Source organism: Mirounga angustirostris, unplaced genomic scaffold, assembly GCF_029215605.1.
Source record: "Mirounga angustirostris isolate CCGP_5_RB_7025 unplaced genomic scaffold, mMirAng1.0.hap1 SCAF_8, whole genome shotgun sequence".
Lineage (NCBI taxonomy): Eukaryota > Metazoa > Chordata > Mammalia > Carnivora > Phocidae > Mirounga > Mirounga angustirostris.
In genome coordinates, this window is record NW_026991716.1 from 86,070,395 (window position 1) to 86,087,006 (window position 16,612).

Sequence of the window (16,612 nt, forward strand, 5' to 3'; positions counted from 1 at the left end):
CCCAGCATAGTGTCCTGGAGGTAAATTGTTATGTAGATACCTGTTAAATAATGAATATACAAACACCAAAAATCAAGATACCAATTTAGCATAATCTTTTGGGTGGACATTGCTGTATCTGAGCTAATTGCTGAAAGGGCAAACAAAATGATTTAATACTATCCTTCCTGGGGTGAAGTCATAAAGGAGTCATAGCTGTAGGGCTGTTCCTAGCCTTAGGCAAGGGAGGAGGCTACCTGTAGAAGTTTCTCTGAATGTGCAAAAATAACGATCTTTCTGGGTATTATTTTTCTTATCTGTAGCATGGATAATCTCTAAAGTATCTTTCAAGTCCAAGATTCCATGACCCCTGTGATATCAACCCATGAAAAGCAGTAATTTCTAGGACTTAGGTATAATACAAGTGCCCGAGAATCTGATGTGATACTGTCATTTGACTATTAGCCATATTTAGGACACATTTTACTAATTCTGAACTCTTTATGCTTTGCTAAGGATAAACTATATTAAGGAAATATGAAATCCTTTATATAAGAAAGCCTTGAGAATACAAGCTACAAGCCAGAAGTAAATAAATATATAAGCATTATTCATTGATTTACATTAATTGGTCAAAATTTAAATGAGCTACCTAAAATTGAATAAGCATATAGTTATGATTGTAAGTAATGACAAATACCCAAGTATTAATTAGATATGGGAAACTGATCATCAACTTGTCTTGGAAGTAAACATGTACACATATTATGGGCAAAAATACAAAACAGAGAATCTCTATCAGATCACTTCAGCAAATTTGCATCTGTGTGTGTGTTTGTGTGTGTGTATCCACTTATGTATAGAAAAACTGTATAAAGGCACAGAAATGAATTTAATAGCCACCCTTTTTATTTTGTACTTCGATTAAATGCTAACATTCTTTACAACCCTTAATACATATAAATTAAAACAAATCACTGACCAATTTACATATTGGAATTATTTGAGGCCTATTGGAAATGCTATTAGAAAAATGTCTTTTGGTTTAAAATCATTTATATCTTTAAATTCATAATATTTTCTGTATTAAAAAAGACAATGGAGGTAAACTCTTCAACTGTTTTTCAATTACCAAGTGACAACATCTGTGTATGACCCATGGTGTTGGGTCTTCAGATGTCAGGGTTACTCACTGAACCCTGACTATTGCACCTTAGGGAAGTGAGAAGGAAGGTCGCTGGACTGTAGCCATGACCCAGCTTCTTCTGACATTGTAAAGGAGCACCTAGGCTCTGGGTGTAGCTCTGTAGAGCTCAGTTACAGAACTAAAATATCTCAGATGTGACCTACATCAGTCTCATGTTGTTTATATGACCTTTAACCCAGATATGTGTTTATATATTACCTTGTTTCAAAATGGTCTTTAGAAGATCTAGAACCAAATGCATTGGGTTAAAAGTCATGTGTCTTGACAATTGAGATATAAAAAAATGGCCATTAGGTTGTTAAAAAAGCTGGTCTCTGTGACTCTTTTCTGTAAAGGGTAGATTAAAAATCAGTTTAAGACATCCATGGAGCAAGTGATTTTATGATTCACATGAAGGAAGTGGGTTTATAGATTTCATCCACAAACAAAATAACAGTGTTTACCTTTGTTGAAAATACAGGCTTTAGAAGCATTTCTTTCTTTTCTTTCTATACGAAGTGCATGTTTTATATAAGCCCAAAGAGGAAGAGATAGATATAATGAACATCTACAAATTTAAGGGGTATTACTTTTGTACCCTTGAACAAACACATACTGTACCTAAAGAGAGTGTATCTTGAGTGTATGCTTAACATCCTGAAGAATGCTATTATTAAAATGCAGATGCTGGTTTCTACAATTCATAAGCATGAGAACAAAGCTAATGCAAAATATACTTAAACCATCAACTAATTTCTTACAGATAATAATTATTTCCTTATGGGGCTGTCGAAGAAAGCAAAGCCCTCCACATTGTTGACTGTCTCCAGAATGATAGTTACAGTTTGCCAAAGTGGTGCTTTCAAAGGACAGAAACGGGCAGACCTGGATTTTAGCCCAGCTCTTATGTAGCTGTGCAGCATCAAGCTATCACTTAACCTTTCTGAGGCTAAGTAAATTGAGGTAATATGTACCTCATAGGTTTGTTACATATGATCTTACATATTGCATATGTTCAGTACATGGTAACTGTTATGCTAACAGGTGGAGCTGATTACCGAAGGCATTCGATTGGACCATATGAAATTTTATAGATAAAAAATGGACAAATTTCAGACCTCATTGTAAGGTGTTCCCCTCCTAGGAACCTTAAGAGCACTGTTGCAGTGAGCACAGTGTGGCCGGCAAGGCCAGATTCCTTGGTGAGTTTTCAGTTAATAGTCATGGATGGCCTTTTTATCAGTGACTAGTTTCTAATATGCTGAAATAACATCCACAACCATGGAGCTCAGGTATCTTAGACTATTCCATTCCTTACTCCCAATGCAGACAAATATTTTACATCTTACTAAAGTTAGCATATTAAACTCATTGCATTTGAATGGTTACACTTCCGTTCCATGCTACGAAGCGTCACAAGGACACAGAAGGATGGACACAAGCATACTGTTTAACCTGCGCTTTCTAATAATACCAATAACATAGACAAGTCTATCTAGACTTTTGGTGATTCATGTACTCTCCTAAAAGCTTGATTTCAAGATATTTTCTATATTGTTGATTTCCCTGTCAGTCACTCTCCTTTGCACTTGAAGCAAGCGTTTCCGGAAATTCCCACTCAGCACGATGTAGAGAAAAGGGTTAATGCTGCTGCTGGCATAGCTGAAACAGATGGAGAGATAATAGCCTACGTGGAAGGCCAGCGTGGGCTGCTCCATCTGTAAGTTCACCAGCTGTATCACGTGATAGGGGGCAGCGCTTAGGATAAAGACCGCCACCAGTATAAGCACCATCTTCGTCAGCTTCATCACTCTCTCCTTTGGAACACTGGTGTTGTAACTATAAAGGAAACATTAGGGTAGACAAACATAAACAACCATAGAAATTATGGGCAATGATTTTCTAGAACTTTCATCAACAGCGATGTAATGCAGTTACCATGTGCCCCCTGATATGTTGTGATGAGAAGAACTGATTTTCCCCCAAAACACATAACTACAGTCTAATTGTGATACAATATCAGACAAATCCGGATTGGGAACATTCTACAGGATACCTGACCAGTACTCCTTAATACCCTTGAGGTCATGAAAAATAAGGAAAGAGTGGGAAACTGTCATAGACCAGAGGAGACTGGGGAGACATGACAACTAAATACAATATGGTATTCTGCATTGAATCCTAGACCAGAAAGAGGACTGTAGTGGAAAAACTGGAGAAATCCAATAAGGGATAGAGTTTAGTTAGTAGTAATGTACTAATGCCATTTTCTTTGCTTTGACAAATGCATCATGGTAAGGTAGGATATTAATGGAGAAACAAAGTGAGGAGTATATAGGAACTCTCTCTACTGTTTATGCAACTTTTCTATTAATTTAAAATTATTCCAAAATAAAAAATATGTTAAACTTCCCAAGTTTTATCATGTTATATTATATTTAGACATTTAATAGAAATGTCCCAGGGACATAGTTGAAGCAGATGAATAAGCCTGAGGAATAATATAAAAAAAGCATGGCAACTGAAAGTCTATGTAAGGTAAAGATTCCTCTGCAGTTTATCACAGTAGGCACCATCATTCTTCTAAGTTCTTCCATTTTGAGGGATAACTGGCAGTATGAGTTCTGTTTCATAAGATGCTCTTTGCATTTCTGAGAAAAGTGCTGGGAACAAAGTGATCTGCTTTGGAGAACTGTCTTCAAAGGGCTCAAGCATCCTCTCCAGCTGTCAGTGTCTTAATATTTCATGTGATTCCATTTCAACTGTCTCACTAGCTCAGCTCCCTGTGATACATTTATTTTAGAGGCTAAGTTATTTTTCTATAACTGTGGCTGCTTCCCTTTCCCATTCTAAACAGACCACCCTTTAAGAATGCAATATTTCCAAAGAATTTCAAGAAGCTAAGTGAGAAAAAGTGTCATGGGTCAATAGAACACCTAAAATTTTGGTACCAGAGTTTGCCACGAATTTTTACTCATAGTCAAATTGATCACCCATTTGACTTCTAGGGGAGATGGTGGGTTATAAACTCACCGTATCCCATGGATACACCTACATAACACCCACATCAGTGTAAATAGCCTAGAAAATGACTCAAAGCCTGGCAGAACAGACTCTCCATAGTTAATCATAGAGAAGAGAGTATATCAAAAATGATTGGAAGGACAAAGAAGAACCAAACTGACATGTGAGACTGTCTTCAGGAGAGCAGAAAGCTGCATGCATGAATAAGGCAGAGGAGCAGACCCTACACCAGGTACCCCAGGCAGGGGGGATTTGAACTCAGAAGATGATTCTCCACATTTGGCTTTAAACCAGAGGGGCTTAACTTTACAAATGTTTACAATCAGTGAGGCTTAACACCTGGAACTTTAAAAATTAACAGGCTCAGCTCTGGGAGAGCCAAAGGGTGGTAGGAATTGAGTTCCCACCCTTAAGGAGACAGGCCAACAAACAGTTTCTTGGAGATATAGAATAGAAGCAGCAGTTTGAAAAATGCATGGGGCTTACTGGAAGATTTATTTACTAAGCTCAGAACATTTGCTGGAGGAGCAGAGATCATTAGGAGACTTCTCCAAGAATAAAAGAGCTGGTGGTGCCATTTCCCTCTCCTGCCCTCCAGCCTAGATAAATGGACACCTAGGGAACCAACATGAACACTCTCTACCTGGTATGCTAACAGCGTGCCCCACCCCCCTGCTCTCCTCAGAACTGACCTCTCCAACCTGCCCTTGGCAGTCCTCAAAAGTGGCTACAGGTCCTCTCCCAGAGCACATCTATGCAAATTTTGCTAACCCTGCGTGCCCCAACCCCACATGCTGCGGATCTGCCTTCTCCAATATACTTTTGGCTGGAGCCCATTCAAAACACTGCCACAAGCTTGGCAGTGTGCAAACAGCACTGACAGTGGCCAGCAGCACTACAAAGTGACTCCTGCCCTGGGGAAAGGGGACGATAACCACACACACAAGTTCCACTGTGGCCCCAGCAGTGGGCTAGGGGCAGACATCTCTGGTCTGACTGCAGGCCCCACCCACCAATGAAAGCTTCTCAGGGGACAACACAGGGAGAGTGCCCTCCAGTTCAATGTGACTGCAACTCTGGCAGATGCCTGGTTTGACCCAACTCAAGCCCAAGGCAGCCCCATACTGATCTGTTAACAACACAGGAACCAAACCCTGCCCATAGCAGGCAGAGAGAGCCATTGCAGATGACTGGGCTGAAAGCAAATGCAGTTCAGCCATAATAGTAAGGCACATGCAACACATATAGGAGACACCCCTGAAGTGCCAGGTTCTGGTGAACAGGGAACATTGCACTGCAGAGCACTATAGGACCTCTTCTTCATAAGGCCACTACTTTCAAGAGCAGAAGATGTAGCTGACTTTCCTAACACATAGAAACAGACACAGAGTTAGATAAGATGAGGATCAGAGGAATGGGCCCCAGATGAAAGAACAGGACAAAATCACAGCAAGAGAGCCAATGAAATGGAGATGAGCAATATGCCTGATAGAGAATTTAAGGTAATGGTCATAAAGATACTCACTGGACTTGAGAAATTACTGAAAGTAAAAATACACTAGGGGGAATTAATAGTAGAATAGAGGTATGTGTGCTGGCAAAGTGAGCACAAAATAGTAAAACAGAGGAACCAGAAGAATGGATCAGAGACCTAGAAGACAGAATAATGGGAAGCAATCAAGCTGAACAGGAGAGAAAAAATAAAATAAAAAATGAGAATAGATTAAGAGAACTCAGCAACACAATCAAGCATAATAATATTTGCATCACAGGGATTCCAGAAGGAGAAGAGAGAGAAAAGGGGGCAGAAAATTTATTTGAAGAAATAATAGCTGAAAACTTCCCTAATTGGAGGAAGGAAAAAGACTTCCAGATCCAGGAGGCACAGAGAGCTCCCAATAAAACCAACCCAAGGAGATACACAGCAAGACACATAATAATTAGAATGGCAAAAAACAGTGATAAAGTGAGAATTTTAAAAGCAGCAAGAGAAAAGAAAACATTTACATATAAGGGAAACCCCATAAGACTTTGAGTTGATTTTGCAGGCAAGAAGAGAGTGTCATGATATAGTCAAAATGCTGAAAGAAAAAAAAAAAACAAAACAAAACCCTGCAACCAAGAATGCTCTATTAAGCAAGGCTATCATTCAGAATAGAAGGAGAGATAAAGAGTTCCCTAGACAAATAAAAGTTAAAGAAATTCATCACCTCTAAACCAACCTCACAAGAAATATTAAAGGGGATTCTCTGAGTGGAAAGGAAAGACCATAAGCAGGAGTAAGAAAAGTAGAAAGCACAAAAGCAGAAAAAATAAGTATATCTATAAAAATCAGCCTGGGAATTCACAAAATAAAAGGATGTAAAGTTTAACACCATATACCTAAAATATTGGGGGTAAGGAAGTAAAAATTTAGTGCTTTTAGATCTAGGGTTCAAACTTGAGAGACCATCAACTTAATACAGACTGCTATATGCATAAAATGTTAAATATAACATAATGATGACCACAAATCAAAAACCAGTAATAGATATGCAAAATATAAAGAGAAGAACCCAGGTATATCACCAAAGAAAGCTATCAAACCATGAGAGAAGAGGGTAAGAGAAGAAAGGAACAAAGAAGAACTACAAAAACAACCATAAAATAATTTAAAATATGACAATAAGTACATACCTATCAATAATTACTTTTAATGTAAATGGACTAAATGCTCCAAAGATAGGGTGACTGAATGGATAAACAAGTAAGACCCATCTATATGTTGCATACCAGAGACTCATTTCATTCCTAAAGACACATGCAATTTGAAAGTGAATGGATAGAAAACATTTATCATGCAAATGGAAGTAAAGAAAAAGCTGGGGTAGCATTACTTATATTGGACAAAATAGACTTAAAAAAAGAGACCATGCAAGAGACAAAGGATACTACATAGTCATATAGGGAACAATCCAACAAGAACATATTACAATTGTAAATATTTATGGAACCAATATGGGAACACCCCAATACATAAAGCAGCTATAAACAAAAATGAAGGAAGTAATTGATAGTGATAAACTAATAGTAGGGGACTTTAACACTCCACTTATATCAATGGATAGATCAGATAGAAAATCAACAAGGAAACAGTAGCTTTGAATGATACATTGGACCAGACAGACCCAACAGATGTATTCAGAACATTCCATTTTAAAAGAGTGGAATACACATTCTTTCAAGTGCACATGAAACATTCTCCAGAATAGATCACATGTTAGGCCACAAAACAAGTCTTAACAAATTAAAGAAGATCAAAGTCATATCATGCATGCTTTTCTGACCATATGCGATGAAACTAGAAATCAACCACAAGAAAAAATCTAGAAAGAACACAAATACATGGATGTTAAATAACATGCTACTAAATAATGAGTGAGTCAATCAAGAAATCAAAGAGGAAATAAAAAAATATGGACACAAATGAAAATGATAACATAATGGTCCCAAATCCTTGGGATGCAGTAAAAGCTGTTCTCTGAGGGAAGTTTATAGCAATATAGGCTTACCTCAATAAGCAAAAAAAAAAAAAAAAAAAAAAAAAAATCTCAAATAAACATCCTACTTTTATACATAAAGAGCTAAAACAAGAACAAACAAAACCCAAAATCAATAGAAGGAAAGAAATAGTAAATATTAGAGCAGAATAAATGAAACAGAAACAAAAAACCACAATAGAACAGATCAATGAAACCAGGAACTGGTTCTGTGGAGATCAACAAAATTGATAAAATGTTAGCTAGACTCATTTTTTAAAAAAAGGATTCAAATAAAATCAGAAAGAGAAGAAATAACAACCAACACTACAGAAATTGAAAGGATCATAAGACAATATTATGAAAAATTATATGCCAACAAATTAGACAATCTATAAGAAATGAATAAATTCCTAGAAACATATAATTTCTCAAAACTTAATCAGGAAGAAATAGAAAATTTGAATGGACTGATTACCAGCAATGAAATTGAATTAGTATCAAAAAACTCCCAACAAACAGAAGTCCAGACCAGATGGCTTCACAGGTGAATTGTGCCAAACATTTAAAGAAGAGCTAATATCTATTCTCAACCTATTCCAAAAAATAGAAGAGGAAGGAAAGCTTCCAGATTCATTCTCTGAGGTCAGCATTACCCTGATACCAAAACCAGATAGAGACACTACAAAAAAAAGAGAATTGTAGGTCAATATCTCTGATGAACATAGATGCAAAAATCCTCAACAAAAATTAGCAAACTGACTCCAACAATACATTAAAATCATTCACCACAATTAAGTGGGATTATTCCTGGGATGCAAGGTGGTTCAATATTCACAAATCAATCAATATGATACATCATATTAATAAGAGAAAGGATAAAAACCATACGACCATTTCAGAAGATGTAGGAAAAGCATTTTGCAAAGTACAACACCCATTCATGATAAAAACCCTCAACAAAATAGTTTAGAGGGAAGGTCCCTCAACATCATAAAGGCCATATATGAAAAACCCAAAGCTAACATCATACTCAGTGAGGAAAACTGAGAGCTTCCCCTCTAAGATCAGGAACATGGCCAGGATGTTCTCTTTCACTACTTTTATTCAACATAGTACTGGAATTCTTAACTACAGCAATCGGACAGCAAAGAGAAATAAAAGACATCTAAATTGAAAAGAAGCAAAACTTTCACTATTATGCAGATACATGATACTATATTTAGAAAACCCTGAAGACTCCACTAAAAATATCTACTAGAACTGATAAGTGAATTTAGTAAGGTCGTGGGATACAAATAAATATACAGAAATCTATTGCATTGGTATACACTAGTAATGAGTAGCTAGAAAGAGAAATTGAGGTAACAGTCCCATTTACAACTGCAGCAAAAATAATAAAATGCCTAGGAATAAACTTAACCAAGCAGGTAAAAGATCTGTACTCTGAAAACAATAAAACATTGATGAAAGAAATTGAAAATACGACAAACAGATGGAAAGATATTTCATGCTCATGGAATGGGAAAACAAATATTGTTAAAATGTCCATACTACCCAAAGCAATCTACAGATTTAATGCAGTCCCTATCAAGATACCAACAGCATTTTTTTCACAAAACTAGGACAAATAATCCTAAAATTTGTATGGAAACACAAAAGGCCCTGAATAGCCAAAGCAATCTTAGAAGAACAATCCTGGAGGTATCAATTCCAGATTTCAAGACATACTACAGAGATGTAGTAATCAAAACAGTCTCGTACTGGCACAAAAAATAGACACATACATCAATGGAACAGAATAGAGTGCCCAAAAATAAACCCACAATTATATATATGGTCAATTAATCTTTGACAAAAGAGGCAAGAATGTGCAATGGGAAAAAGACATTCTTTTCAACAAATGGTGTTGGGAAACTGGACAACTACATACAAAAGAATGAATCTGGACCACTTTCTCATACCATGAGCAAAAATAAACTCAGAATGGATGAAGGACCTAAATGTGAGACCTGAATCCATAAAAATCCCAGAAGAGAGCACAGGCAGTAATTTCTCTGACATCAGCCATGGCAACATTTTTCTAGATAGGTCTTCTGAGGCAGGGGAAACAAAAGCAAAAATAAACTATTGGGACTACATTAAAATAAAAAGCTTCTTCACAACAAAGGAAACTATCAACAAAACAAAAAGACAACCTATTAAATGGGAGAAGGTATTTGCAAATGACATACCTGATAAAGGGTTAGTACCCAAAATATATAAAGTACTTACACAACTCACCACCAAAAAACCAAATACTCCAGTTCAAAAATGGGCAGAAGATAGGAACAGATATTTCTCCACAGAAGACATACAGATGGTCAACAGACATGAAAAGATGCTCAACATCACTCATCATCAGGGAAGTGCATTTCAAAACCACAATGAGATACTACCTCATACATATCAGAATGGCTAAAATTAAAAAAAAGAAAAAACAGGTGTTGGTGAGGTTGTGGAGAAAGAGGAACGCTCTTGCACTGTTGGAGGGAATGCAAACTGGTGCAGCCACTGTGGAAACAGTATGGAGGTTCCTTAAAAAATTAAAAATAGAATTACCATATGATCCAGTAATGCACCAGTGGGTATTTACCCCCCAAAATACAAAAACACTAATTTGAAAAAAATATATGTAACCCTGTGTTTATTGCAGCATTATTTACAATAGCCAAGATATGGAAGCAACTGCAGTGTCCATTGATAGACAACAATAAAGAATGTGTGATATATACATATGATGGAATATTACTCAGCCATAAAAAAGAATAAAATCTTGCCATTTGCAACAACATGGATTGAGCCAGAGAGTATAATGCTGAGGGAATTAAGTCAATCAGAGAAAGACAAGTACCATATGATTTCACACATATGTGGAAGAAACAAAACAAATGAAGAAAGCAAAAAAAGAGACAAATAAAAAAATAGACTCTTAAAAATAGAGAAGAAACTAGTGGTTGGCAGAGGGGATGTGGGTGGGGGGGTGGTTGAAATAGGTGAAGGGGATTAAGAGGGGATTAATTAAGAGGGGGTTATGTGTGGGAAATCTAGTGATCTTGTCTGTCCAAAGCAAATACAGTAATTTGTTGTAAGGACAAATTTTAATAATATTTTTAAAATCCAACATATTATGTATTCACTGACTCACTCACTTGAACAACTTGGTATGGATAATTTCAAGTAGAAAATAATTTTTTTATTTTTTATTTTTAAAGATTTTATTTATTTATTTGACAGAGAGAGACACAGCAAGAGAGGGAGCACAACTAGAGGGAACACAAGGAGAGGGAGAAGTGGGCTTCCTGCGGAGCAGGGAGCCTGATGCGGGGCTCGATCCCAGGACCCTGGGATCATGACCTGAGCCGAAGGCAGATGCTTAACGACTGAGCCACCCAGGCGCCCCTAGAAAATAATTTTTTAAAAAGATTTATTTATTTATGTGTAGAGAGAAACAGGACGTGCACATGGGAGGGAGGGACAGAGAGGGAGAGGGAGAGAATCCTCAGCAGGCCCTTCCCAACCCCCTACCCCTCAACTGAGTGTGGAGCATAGGCAGGGTTCCATCTCAGGACCCTGAGACCATGAGCTGAGCCAAAGTCAAGAGTCAGATGCTTCACTGACTTAGCCACCAAGGCCCCCCCTAGAAAATAATTTAGATTTATTCATAAGAGTTTTAGAGACAAATATCTTTAAAGGTTCTTCCCAAGTCTATTGTCTTAGGGTAAGTCTCCGGTTTTATTTAGTCCTAATCAATCTTGTCCTAAGTATTCAAATATTAATGAGATCCCTATCCTCCAAATTAAAAATTTAAAACACAAAAATTAGAAAGTTATACATGGCATCTAAGATATTTACATATGTACACAACTCTGCAAAGTGTACAAATAAAACATTTAAATAACATTATTGATGACAAATATAAAAGTATTCTTTAAATAGTATCTTGAGTTCTGTTTACATTTTTATGAAACCGTTTCATCAGTGATTGCAACATTTATCACTGAGAGATCCTCAAATAGCTGCTTCAGAACATGTCCTGTTTTCACAAATTGCTCATGTAGACATTAATGCCCATATGTCTAAATGTGGTATGTTTCAAGTGATTGTTGTTTAAAATTCTGTTGTAGATGTCTTAGGATCTCTGAATTGTTCTTTCAACAAATAAAGCAAGATACGGTAAGCACTTACCATCTGGCATCCTTATTCTGTTGATACATCTCCCAAGTATAGCATAAAATTAAAATATAGCACACCAAAATCAAAGGCAAAGGGAAAAAAAAAGTTGTTATCGTCAAATAAAGTGTATACCTGTAAAATGAGAGAGAGAGAGAAGACATGACTATCATATCCACAATGCCAGGAACTTTTACAGTTTATGAGGCATGATTCTCTAATTTTTCAGGGCCCAGGATAAAAGTTCTTGGAAAAGTTAAGGATCTTTGCTGCTTTTACATAGAGAAAAATAAAATAAGATAAAAACAGAGAGGGGGGCAAACCATAAGAGACTCTTAACTATAGGGAACAAACTGAGGGTTGCTGGAGGGGAGGTGGGTGGAGGGATGGAGTAACTGGGTGATGGGCATTAAGGAGGGCACTTGATGTAATGAACACTGGGTGTTATTATGCAAGTAATGAATCACTAAATTCTAGCCCTGAAACTAATACTACATTATATGTTAACTAACTTAAATTTAAATAAAATCTTGAAAGAAAAAAAAGAGAAGAAACTGCAAAAAAAAAAAAAAAAAAAAAAGTCTTGCTCTTCATTGCTTGCTAGCAACAGAGCTTATCTCTTCTCTAGCCAAGCCTGAGGCTACTGAGTATGAACAGGTGAGATATGTATTACCATTATCTTTTAGTGTTATTAACAACAATATGGAATAGCAGGTAGCATTTATTATATAATAGGCACTGATCTGAGTACTTTACATACTTCAGTCCACTGAATCTCTGCAATCCCATGAGTACAATTGCCATTAATATTCTCATGTTACAGAAGAACAAACTAAGGCACAGTGGGGTTAAGTGGCTTGCCCACGGTTATTCAGCTAGTAATGAGCAGAAGTGGGATTTGAACCCAGACAGACAGTTCAGCTGCACAACCCACACTTGTAATCAGTGCTCCAGATGGCCTTTCAAAGGGCCTGTTGTGAAATGAGCCTGTCTTTTCCTTGGTGCTCCCCCAGGGGAAATTCTCAGGTAAGCCAACTCCATTTCTGCACAGATGCCAGGTGTCTTCCTTCCTGGAAGAACCTTGGCGTTGGTGGAAGAAGGCAGCCCACGTTGGGTGGGTGTAGACAGGGTGGCAGGAAGAGAGAGCACCTGGGACTAGAGGGACTCTGAAAGCCACACAGTGGTTCCAGTCTCAGTTCCCCATGAGAACTTAATTCTGGGAAGATCAACAGAGGCTAGAACCTCAGAATATCCTTTATGATAACCAACCAAAAATAGCAGAAGCAGATGCTGGTGCAAAACAGTGAAGCATTGTTATTTCTTTGACACAGGCTGAAGTTCTACAGTCATCTCAGGTTGGGCTCCTCTTTAAGATACATTGGGGTCCATAGTAATGTATCGACCACCAGCGATTAAATATCATTTCACCTTTAGATTGGCAGATGGTTTTTATCTGTGAGTGCAGCCAGTGCTGGTGGGAGAAATAATGAATAAACAATTAATCCTATTGATGTTGCGGTCCTCTGGAGATTTTCATTACTGGATTTGTAGCCTTGCAAGGGCCTCTACCTCCATCCCTCTTGGGCTGTGACTACATGATGCAGAAATGACTCATCTATTTAACAAGTGGTGGATGGGAAAAAGGAATCTTCCAGATTGACTTGAGATAATGTATGCAAAAAGCACCTAGCACAATACATGGCCCTTAGTAGGCCATCAAAAAATTTTAGTCATGGACTTCAATGCTGTGTTCAAAATTTCAAATAGAATTTTTGACTTAATTTTTCCTTTCAAATTAAAATGTGAGAAATCCCTGTGTTGGCTTCTGTATTAGTTACTGAGAGCTGCTGTAACAAAATACCACAAACCCGATGGCTTGAAACAACAGAAATTTATTGTGTCCATTCTGGTGATAGAAGTCTGAAAATAAGGTTGTTGTCAGGGTTGGCTCCTTTCGGATGCTCTGAGGGAGAATCTGCTCCATGCCTTTCTCCTCGCCTCTGCTGGTTTCTGGCAAAACCTTGCTGTTACTTTGCTTGTAGATGCATCACCCCAGTCCCTGCCTCTGTCTTCACAGGCTTTCTCCCTGTGTGTCCCTTCAAATCTTGCTCTCCTCTTGAGGACACCAATCCCTGGATTGGGGGCCGGCTCTAATCCAGCAGGACCTTGTTTAACTTGATGATGTCTGCAAAGACCCTATTTCTAAATAAGGTCACATTCACAGGTACTGAGGATTAGGACTTGAATATGGGGGGAAACACCATTCAACCACACTCCAGTGGCATACCAAAGAGGTCTGAGTCTCAGTAACTCCTAGACAATTTTGGAAATTTTGCTCCTCCCTTGATTTTTGCATTCCTGCTGTGTCTGGTTGCCATGGATCTTTAAAATCCATATTTAAATATATTTGTGTCCATTGAGGCTACATAATTAAACTCCATATCTTTTTCTAAAGGTTACCCTCCTCTTAAAAGCAAGCTACCAACCTGATTGTGGAAAGCAGAAAAGTAAGTGGGAGACTGCCCCTTAGAGGATCCCCAAGGACACTCTCCGCGGCTGCTCACATGTTGACAAGGAGGATGAAGCACTTCACAACTTAATTCAACTCTATTTTTCTTAAGTTTTAACAACCTACCGGAGTACATCGTCAGGGGATGTTAAATCAAAAGCACAACTCTCCACGCCGTCTTTAAATTTGATGACCTTCGAGTAGACCCAGACAGGCAAAGCCAGAATGAAGGAAGCTGCCCAAAGGCCCAAATTGATGCGGATGGTCTTGTACCTCGTTCTCCAGCTTGTAAGTCGAAATGGCTGGACGAGAGCCAAGTACCTGCAAAGCCAGTTAAAAGGGGTTTGGGAACAATCAATAAAAGCACTGAGCTCCAAGGATGAAAGGTTCATGACAAGAGTAAATTATTAGTATTATTATCCTCCCTGAAGCACCCCTCCAGCAGGTAAAAGAAAGTTATATTTTTTAAGAGCTGGCTGGTACCTGCAGAGAAAACAACTCTTGACCCTGCAAGTCTGAATAAACCGCTCACTGAAATAGCTGTCATTTCCATGAACACACTGATAATGGTGAAATTCAGCCCTGTGCAAACTCTCTCTTTACGAAGGTGCTTCCTATATAGGCTAGGCTCTGGAAAACGTGGTCTCTGAGTTGGGGTTTCCTCCAGGAGGGAGAGGCTCTCTTTCCAGTAGGATTTACTGCCATGGAGGCAGGAAGGAGGCGAGTGCTCTGGCTGGTAGGAGAGTCTGCTGGCAGGATGAGGCTCTGGCCCACTGGGACAGACATTTTGCCCAGATGGCTTTCCAGTGGGGGCGCCAGGCTCCTGGAGGTTCAGTTCACAGAAATCACAGTGAGGATACACAAACGTGACTGGTACAGACGATGCAAATTCCTCAGGGAACTCAGGCTGGAGGCCAGAGAGGGGAAATGGGCTAATTTCAGAGGGAGAGGGGTTTTCTTTCTTCTCTTTATTCTATTTCTGATTCAGAAAAAAAGGATAATCATTAATTAAACTTGAAGTCCTGACATACCAAATATATTTGGTTCTCTAGAAAATCCAAGAAGAATTTTTCAGAGCCAAGCCTAGACCCAGAAGGAAGAGTATTTGTGAAAGCGCACTTTTGCTGGAGGTGCGGGTGTTGGAAGGCAGCGTTTGCAGACATTAAATTAATGTAAAATATGTTTTGATGGTCATTGAATTTTTGTAGAGCTACTTAAGGAAGATTTATAAAAATAAAAAATTTCCTATCCCCTGTTCTTTCAATTTTGCATAAGAGGCAGGACTTTTTAAGGGAAAACTTAGTTAAGGGACCCTTTGGCACGCAGGGAGATTCTTGCAGCCCAGGGCACCCCAGCTGCTCCTCCTCCTGAAGAATACTGCACTTTCATCACCTGCGGCTAAGGAGAGAAGGACCCCTCCCCACCCCTCCTGCCCCTGCTGGGGAAGGGGATGGGGTAGTGATTGCACAGCAGCCCAGCCATCATTCTGTCTGGGATTAAAGGATGATGGAGTCATGGGATCAATAGATTAGCGAATCTTCTCTGATTATATCCTCACCCCAACATCCTCCTTCCCCCAGCTGAAAACCCCTCACCGGTTTTCCATCGCCTTTTGGATAAAATTCAAAATTCTTACCATTGCTTTTGCAAAGTCTTTCTCCACCTGGCCCTGCCTGCCACTTAGGCTGTAGTTTGTGTCAGTCTTTCTCTGGCCTTCCTTCAAGCTCCTTTCCCTTTTGGGGCCAGGTGCATGCTGTCCTACCTGCCTGGCAGAATCTCCCTCTAATTCCTCCTGCTCTTCCTTTGAGTTTCTATCTAACAGTCTGTGTCTCAGCGAAGCTTCCCCTGACCACTCACTCTATACAAGGGCTCATGACTATACATGCAGATCGTAGGGGAACTCTCCTTTTCCTTCCTAATATGTATCATTGTGTGGCAATACACATTCACCTGTGTGACTTTTCACTTAATGTCTGTCTACATCTCAGGAGTGAAAACCCCACAAAGGCAGAAACCTTGACTATTAGTTTAATGTTCTTTTATCTCCTGTATCCAGCATAGTTCCTGGCCTATGGCCATACTCAAATACTTGTTGAATGAATGAATGAATGAATGAATGAATGAATGAATGAATGAATGAATAGGGAATTTGGCTTCTACTTACTGACTTTTGATGTTCTAGAG

General features: G+C 38.5%; 1 protein-coding gene across 1 annotated transcript in view; it reads right to left on the minus strand.

Annotated features, from left to right (window-relative positions):
• Positions 1-884: 884 nt before the first annotated feature.
• The window catches only part of MCHR2 (melanin concentrating hormone receptor 2), a 30,042-nt gene continuing 14,314 nt past the window's right edge, over positions 885-16,612 (minus strand). Inside the window, exons 4-6 of the mRNA XM_045866044.2 lie at positions 14,555-14,749; positions 11,935-12,054; positions 885-3,004 (exon numbers count right to left, since the gene is read on the minus strand). Coding sequence (XP_045722000.1) covers positions 2,689-3,004; positions 11,935-12,054; positions 14,555-14,749 — 631 coding nt within the window. The 3' untranslated portion in view covers positions 885-2,688. The remainder of the gene's footprint in view (positions 3,005-11,934; positions 12,055-14,554; positions 14,750-16,612) is intronic.